This window comes from Ananas comosus, unplaced genomic scaffold, assembly GCF_001540865.1.
Source record: "Ananas comosus cultivar F153 unplaced genomic scaffold, ASM154086v1, whole genome shotgun sequence".
NCBI lineage: Eukaryota > Viridiplantae > Streptophyta > Magnoliopsida > Poales > Bromeliaceae > Ananas > Ananas comosus.
Window position 1 is genome coordinate 21,773 of NW_017890744.1, and position 8,926 is coordinate 30,698.

Genomic DNA, 8,926 nt, shown 5'->3' on the forward strand with positions numbered 1-8,926 from the left:
TCATGACTTCAACTCCCTTAGGTGCGCGCAGATGTAGAATATACTAAGTTGGATTGTATATGAAGGCTCAATCTTAACTGTTCATTCTATTTCTCTTTTTGAAATTGATTGCATACATAGTTCAAATTGAGCCTTCATGATGTGTTAGTATAACATCCATTCATCAACAAAGTACTTGTACTCACCTTCAATATTTCTATAATTAAACAATTAAGATATATAAGACACTTCAATGTCAAAGAGACTAGGCACTTGATATTAATTTCTAATTACTAAATATATATAATATATCATTGTTCATCTATCACATCACATTGCCTGATTTTTCATATACCATATTAGGCAAGCAACCTTACAATATTGTCCATAATAATAATAAGAGCCATAAAAGCTAGCAAATACATTAATAGAAATAACTTTAGATTAAAGCCATAACATCACTAAGATGGCAATTAATTAATTCTGCTGCATGAAACAGTGCTTCTTCTTTTTTTTTTTTGGTCTTGTAATTTCTCTAAACCTGCCAAAAGTAAAAAAATAAAAAAGAAAAAAGAAAATCATTAATAACTTCTTAAAGAGATAATTAAAGAAGAAATTATTGCATGCACTTTTATCTACACATGCACCGGCGTGGTCTCCAAAAACTCAAACCATGACACCTCGAAATTAGTACATAAAATTTGCAAATAACTCAATTAATTAATATATATATTGTCATATTAAAAATCTTATTAGTGGAACGAGGAAAAGTTTAAATGTTTTTATAGAACAAAAGTATTATTGAGAACCCTCTCACAATCTCATTATCAAAATCATGTATAATCCACTATTCATTCGCATTCAAAATCCAAAACCTCAAAGCAGAGTGTGAATGATGATGGATTTTGACGAACACAACGTGAAAAGGGTCCAATATTAAATTGTTACACTTTGGAGGTTTAATCCTGTGTATAGAACATGGTGCATGCAATAAGGTCATCTAGAAATAGATAGAGAGAGAAAGGATGGGACATGATATATATATATTTGATGAGATGGTCTCTATGACACCGTCCTATCCACTGCATATATCCACCGTGTGAATGACACGAATTTTAATTTTTTTTTGAATAATAGATAAGACAGTCTTATACTGATACATATTGTTGCAGTATATATAATTTTTTGTTTTCGTGAGTATAGGTATATACCAGATAGTAAGAAGCGCCATGCTGGAGGGGTTGGAGGGTGACGCCGAATTCGTCGGTGAGGACAGGGTGGCCGGAGGCGTGGAGGAGGATGGCGTGCTCGCCGAACGCCTCCCTGACGTTCAACGGGCTCACCACCACCTCAAACGCCACCTCATTTATGAACACCGTCGACCTCGCCACCGCCGCTGCGATCGCCGTCGCGCCGCCGCCGCTAACTACTCCGGCATCGCCATTATTATTCGCAAACCAATAATATCACAAAATTAATTGACCAAAGAGAATAACACCAACATGCATGCAGCAATGAAGTTATATAGTTATTTGGCTTCAGTGCATGGAAACAGTAATTATAATTATTATTACTCAACTATAAGTAGTCAAAAGTCATATATAACCAAAGAAAGAGAAAATTTTTGAACAGATATTATCACTGTTACCATTATGGTGCATGAAATAAATTTTAGAAACTAACAAGAGCAGGTTTCTTTTTTTTTTTCTATTTTTTTTTTTTTTTCAAAGGAGTTGGTGTAACTTGTGATTGAAGAAAGGGATTACGTGTTCATCTCATCTATTAGGAAATCCAAGTGAGGAGAGGAGAATGGTTTTTAATGCCATGCACACGTCCAATCTAGGTAATAGCGCCCTAATATGAATGAATACGAGTTAGACCTAAAAGAATGTGGCTCTCTCTCTCTTCATCTCTCTCTATCTCTATATCTTTTCAACAACGTACGCATGTATGTAATTAGTTCCCTCCCCACCCTCGAGAATCTCCATGACATGACCACACAACGCAATTTATGAGGAAGGTTTTTGAATTAATGAGTTTCCACAATGACCTCTCTTTTTTTTTTGATTTATTCGATCTTTTTTCTCTCAATTGTCCATTCCACCCTTGTCATGTCACATAGCATTAAGATGGTCTTTTCTTCTGACTAAGTTTGTTCTTCAGTAGAATGAGAAACTATTCCATTCTTCTTATGAAATCAATCAAATATACTCTATCACTGCTAAACTTTCTATATAGAACCATGCTTAGATTCTTTCATGAACTTGCTTGTTTCGGCAACTAAATGGGACATCTGAGAACTCATTACTGAATAGAATATTGTATTAGTTCCAACTTCAGTATTATGATCTAAGCATGTCTTACAATTAACCTACTTCTTCGACCATTCATATTTGTACAAAATCAAAGATTGGAAAATGACCAAGTACAAAATAAACACATGAGACTTTGATGAGATAGAAAGAAGCATTCATGACATTGAAAGACATGATAGAACACTAACATTCAATGCAAAAGAAAAGAAAAGAAAAAAAGAAATACTATTACTATGGTATCCTAAATAATGTTAACTGCTCCTAACCCTCTCTCATATATTGCAGATGTGCAAACATGCTGATATGTCACAAATATATAAATTGACTTGTGCAATATAGAATAACTTATTAAGGTATCACCATATGTAAAAATATTTCGTAAGAGGTAACCGAATCATCCATATGTTTATGCGAAAATGCTATATATCCTTAGGCTGTAGATATGCTAACTTACTAATTAATTATACTGATCAATATATTAGCAGCTAGATATAAGAGCATCGACAAAAAGTACCTAAAAAAATCGAGAATATAACAATGCGTGCCACATACATTACCTTGTTGAATCTCATTGACAGGACTAGCAACACCAGCAGGAGAAGGAGCCACAGGAGTTGCACCACCACCAGCAAGAGCAGCAGAAGCAGCAGCAGCAGCAGCACTTGTCACAGCAGCAGAAGCAGAAGCATTAGAAGCGCTTGTTGCAACATCAATATCATAGAAATGGTGCAGCTCCATGTTCTTATTACCCTTACCCTCCCCATCCTCCTCCTCCTCCTCCTCCTCCTCCTCTTCCTTGTTAGCAGTACTATTAACCTTGCACCCCTCCTCCCCCTCCTCTTGCTCCATCATGAGCTCACTCCACAATCCCAACCCCCCCTGGAGAAAGAAAGGCTCCGCAGTCGCCGCGGCGGCGCCGAAGTCGTAGTAGACGTGACCGATCGGCTCCAATTGATTGGTCATCTGCGGCGGTGGCGGCGTCGGTCGATCCGTAACGGTTGTTAAGGCGACGGAAGCGACGGATGCGATCGGGGTCTTATCGGAGGCGCCCGAGGACTTGTCGGAGGACGTCGAGGAGGCGGTGGATTGGGATTGGGATCGGGATCGGGAGGAGGCGGCCGGGGGGTGGGGGTGGAGGTGGCGGAGCTTGTGCTTGCTGCGGGACTTGCGGTTCTGGAACCAGTAGAAGACGTTGGCATCGCCGACCTGGCCGTACTCCTGGAGCTGGGCCCGGATCTTGCGGATCTCGTCGCGCGGCGGGTTCACCATGCCGGAGTTGAAGATCGCCTCCAGGATCCGGATCTGCTCCGGCTTCGGGTTCCACCGTGGCTTCGGCTCCGGGCTCCTCTCCTCGCACCCTGGCCGCGAATGAATAATGATAACTTATTCGACATGAAAATGACATTTTGTGAGTTTCAGCAGTTCATCGAATTGTCATATTTCACCTACGAAATAATTTATCATATTTTTTTTTAATAAAATGATTTGACATTTGCAAATTAACAAAAGATATAGTTCCTATGTCAAAATATACCTTAGTCAAAAAAAATTTTAAACCTACCAAATTGTTATATATCTCACATGTATGTTAGTTATATAGGGTTTCCTCTTAGTCGGTGCAAAGGCTAAAACCCTAGGAAATGACTATTTCCACTAGCTGGGTGTGATTTTGGGTGCAAGTGCTCTTCAGGAAAGAAGGGTTTGAGAGTAATGTGATTGATTACCATGCATATCAACATTCTCCATGTTATTCAGTGCAGTTGATTAGTTTGAGAAGCCATCAATAAACCAAGAATTTCTCATGATTAATATATATATATATATATATATATATATATATATATATATATATATATATATATGCGTATATAAAAATATTAATTATATACCTGATGAATAGGGGCTCTTGTGGCAGGCACCAGAAAGGAGGGCTGATGAGTTGATGTCATGCTGCCATTGCTGGTGGGTGTTGCAAGGCTTGGACTTGAACAGACTGGGCCAGTGCCTGTTTGATGAAGCCATGATGTGTTCTTGCTGCAGCCTATGATGATGATGATGATTGTATATATAATGGGCTTTTGCTGATTGTGGAGCAAATAGTTTTTTTTTTTTTTTATATATATATATAGTGGGAAACAGTGGATTGGGAGACCACTTTTTAGAGGAGATCCATCTCTGAATCTACCAATCTCTTCTTCTTCTTCTTCTTCTTCTAGTTTTGTAGTACTCTAGCTAGGGAAGCTGCTGTTCCTCTCCTTTTCTAGGGCTTAGGGAGACAAAAAGCCCCCTTCTTCTTATAATGGCCTCACCTAACCCCTGTGTGCAAATTTATCACAATCAATATAATATTACATGGGTTCTCCTTTTCTTTTATTACTTGTATATAGATAGATATAAAAGGAAGGAACAGTTCCCTCCCACCTCCCAAAAACAAGCAAAACCCAATAAACCAGAACAAGAAACTCCTGCCAGGGAGAGAGGGCTATGGACACACATAAATAAATATATATATATAGGAAGGAAATGAAATTAATATATATATGCGGAGAGATATATGAGGGGGGAGGAGGGACAAGTGTGAAGGGAAAAGAGAGGAGATCAAGTGGAAATGAGAGGTACTAGCTACTATGCATGTAGTGTCTCTCCCATAACTTTCTTTCACTGCATTAAAGCCCAAATGCTGATGCCCCACTACTCAAAAAGTACACTGGAATTCCCCCGTATGCCCAGCAAGTGAGGCATGGAAAACCCCATCTGCCTGGGCTTTTATTAGTACTCCCATCAGAGGAAGCAAAAGAAAGAAGAGAAAAAAGAAGCTAAGCTTTGAAGTTTGCATCATCACATGAAGAGAGAGAGAGAGAGAGAGAGAGAGAGAGAGAGAGAGAGTAATGAGAACCTAGGGATTCAGATTCACAATAAAGAAGAACACAGGTTATCTGTAGAAGGAAAAGAAAGTACAAGAGCAACAGAAGAATAAGCCAAAAATATATAATAAAAAATGAATAAATACATAAATAGCTTTACTTGCTCATTTAGTTTACAATTGCTTTGCCAACTCTAAAACAAATTTTTTTAACCCTTCCTAATTGCAAGATCAAGGAAAACTCACCTATACATACATTTAAACATTCTTTCACAAAAGCATAAATGATATATCCTGGTGTTGAAGCTTATATACATATATGGATAAGGCATAAGATAAAATAGTCAATGGGCAACTTTTAAGAAAGAGGACTTGGGCTTTTGAGTAACTCTCACTTGTGAAACTGAAGAGCTTAGGGTTTGTTGAATGAAGCTTCAATATTGTTATATATAATATATATATATCTTTATCTTTCTCTGCCACCTTTTCTCCTGCTTGGGCTTTTTATATATATATGTGTGTGAAGTGTGTGTGTGTATATATATATGTAAAACAAATAAGTTGGGGTTGTTTTTCACTTGGCTTTGACAGGGAGAGGGGGTAATAAATAGGGGAGGAGGTGGGGGTAGGGGATAGAGATATAATTGAGGGATTATTCTAATGGAAGAGGTTGTTGCAGGAATAAATGGGAAGCGGGAGGAGGGAGGGTGAAGGGGTTTTCAAAGTCAAGGAGAAGGGGCACGAAAAGGGGGTTTGATTGGGGTTGGGGCTGGGGCTGGGAAAGAGGAGTAATTGCGAGTTGGGGTTATATTTCGGGCATGGTGAGGTGTGCTTTGGAATGGATTGACTCGAGGGCTTTATTTTTGATCTCTCTCTCTCTCTCTCTCCCTCTCATGTTTATATCTGTTTGGTCCTTCTTTTGCTTTTGCTTTCGGCAACTGTTGTCGTCGTAAGTATTTGACAAATAAAAATTTTGAGACTACTAATTAAGTAGAAATCGGAAGGAGATTCGAAAGTCTCAAAAACAGAATCTCTAACTTGTAACTTCTATATTTTCGAACAATGCAAACACTCCTAAAAATTTGAAAATCGCGTGTCCGGCTTAGACACACACATGGCTGTGTCGAATTTATATCTGATGCGGACATGTCATGAAAATAATAGAAAATATTTTCTATTATGTATATTTAATAATAGAAAATAATAAATATTTTGTTTTTTTTGAAAAATTCACATAGCTATTTTTTAGACAATATAAATAAATTATTATGGCAGAAAGTTTCTTTCCTTAAAATATAATAAATTATTAATAAAAATTTTGTTAACTTTCATTCCTATGAAAATTATAATAATATTTTAACAAAATTAATTATTTATATATAATAATTAATATATATAATTATTATATTATAATAATATTATGTTTTATTGGCAATGCATATTTTGTCCATGTTCTAAATTTTTAAAAGTTGTAGAATTGCTGTGTCCGAATTGTGTCGTGTCCCGTATCTGTGTCTGTGTCCGTGATGCCTAGCTAGTTTTCGAAAGGATTAATCAATTGAAAAAATTTAGTAACTCAGAAAATGATACACCAAACATATTTTCTTTCACAAAGTAGCTTTAGTTAATCTAAGCTCTTCTTTTATATCTCACTCATCCATCTACTCTCTCTTTAAAAGATTTTGTTTTTTTTTTCAAAGACTCATAGCACATCAATGCCCTTGAACTTCAATTATCACTTTGGTCCTCCAACTTTTAACTCGGAATTTTCGATATTCAAATTCCTAACAGTAATTGTAATTTCTCGTAGTTATTGTCCTCATTTACTATTTAAGGAATATTTACTGTGTTTTAACCTATGCATCCATGATATCAATCCTCTCATTTATCTGCTTTTTTCATATTTCGATTTATATACATATAGCACCCATTGAATAGTAGTAATTGTTTCTCTACTAAAAAAAAATTAAACGGTTGAATTAAAAATATGAGATTGATAGGCCGTAGATCAAGTAGATCGTTTATGGTGCACAAATTTATGGATGTATGCCAAATGCATATAATAATTTTTTTTTTGGTATGGACTGAAATGAAATACTTACAAATAATATTTCCATTTTCAAATGTCCAGCGTAAAGTTCAAGGACTAACGCTTGAACATTTATTATTTTTAGTTATCGGTCAACTAATTAATTGTTATATATAAATATTAAAGAGTATCTTGCGTCTCTATGAGCTTAAGCTATTGAATTGTTAGAATAATAATTGTTTCACATTTTATTTTATTATGGTAGAATGTTCTGAGTTCAAGTTCTATCGTGCTCCTAGTCTTGTTTAATTTTCTATCATTCAGTTTAAGTCCACATCAAGCAGTAACTTTCCTCAGGTCAAAATGTCTTTATCATGCATGTTCACATGCTTATAAATTCATATCATACCCAACCTGGAACTCTACTCATTCTTCAGTGTCTCTTCTTACATCCAATACGAAGTTCAAGTGAAACAATGGGTCTATTAACATTCATTATATATAGAGAGAGTTCAGCTCATGTGCTTTTAAAAGTATAGAAATATTTATTTTTGTGACTCTTTAGCTGTCTGATAACTTCATGATTCGTGTAACACTATTAATAATGTGTCCCAATAAATTCTCATCTTGAGACGATTCAAAGGCTAAAAAATTATAAACACGTCGTGCTTCTATGCTCTTAAAAGCACAGGAGTAGAATGATCTAAGTACTGAAAATGGTCAAAGGGATAGATTTAATAGCAGAAAACCTGGCAGCACCAAGTGTTTGGTGTTATTGATACCATTGTAGCTGGACTATATATATATATATAGTCTCCTATACTATCTATAGTACCGGGGCTCCGGTACTATAGCCTCGTTTTCGATTTTAGGGTGTTCAAATCAACGATTCACACCGTTAAAATTGATTTAGGGTATTTAAAGTTTTTAGAGATAAAATTTTATATTTTTTCGACATAATTTTCTTTATGATCAAACCATTTCAAAATTGTCAATTTTCAATGGCTACTATGGCGAGTTTGGAGTTTAATGGTGTAGAAAAATCTAAATTTCTTCAAATTTTGATAGAAAATATTTTAAACTATCTAGATTAAGATTAACATCCTTGATCATGAATTTAAAAGTTCTATACTCAAATTTTAAAAATTATTCAATTTCCACCGTCCATTTTGACATAATTTATTTACTAAGTAAACGATATTAAAAAAAACTAAAATTTTCTTCCTAAGAACTTCATATACCCTATATCATATTTAACCGTGTGGATCGTTAATTTGAACACCCTAAGATCGAAAACAAGACTATACTACCGGAGCTCCGGTACTATAGATAGTATAATTGCCTAATTTTATATATATATATATATATATATATATATAGAAGATAAAGAGAGAAAAAGAAGAGAAGAGAGAGAAGAATCCAGCACTAGAAGCTATACCAACTAAAATTCCCATGCCTCCACCCTATGGTGCCACATCATTCCTACACCATACATATTTCACATCAACCACAGATTAAAAATTAATAGTACATACGTTCTTGGTGCTATTGACAGTATTCCCACTAGTTTAATATCACTATAGACCTATATAATAATATTCTAATATAATATACTATATATATAATAAATACCCTAAATATCTAAATAATATATATATGTATATTAACACTATAACTAATATTAGAATCTTTATTTCAATCCTTCAATTTTAGACCTACTTTTTGATAGTAATTGTAGTG

General features: G+C 35.2%; 1 protein-coding gene across 1 annotated transcript; it reads right to left on the reverse strand.

Moving 5' to 3' along the window:
• Positions 1–514: 514 nt before the first annotated feature.
• On the reverse strand, positions 515–4,372 carry LOC109704182 (WUSCHEL-related homeobox 9). The gene is made up of 5 exons (XM_020224937.1): positions 4,184–4,372; positions 2,964–3,652; positions 2,221–2,272; positions 1,191–1,405; positions 515–520 (listed from the first exon to the last, which is right to left on the reverse strand). The coding sequence occupies exons 1-5, from the start codon at positions 4,314–4,316 to the stop codon at positions 515–517; spliced, it is 1,095 nt and encodes a 364-aa protein (XP_020080526.1). The 5' UTR covers positions 4,317–4,372.
• Between the last annotated feature and the right edge of the window lie 4,554 nt (positions 4,373–8,926).

Coding starts and splice junctions, on each gene's coding strand:
- LOC109704182 (XM_020224937.1), bottom strand. CDS start 4,316: ATGGCTTCATCAAACAGGCACTGGCCCAGTCTGTTCAAGTCCAAGCCT. Junction 2,273..2,963: donor ATGCTTCTGCTTCTGCTGCT/GTGACAAGTGCT, acceptor ATGAGTTCTCAG/ATGTCCCATTTAGTTGCCGA. Junction 1,406..2,220: donor CATGAAAGAATCTAAGCATG/GTTCTATATAGA, acceptor ATGCCGGAGTAG/TTAGCGGCGGCGGCGCGACG.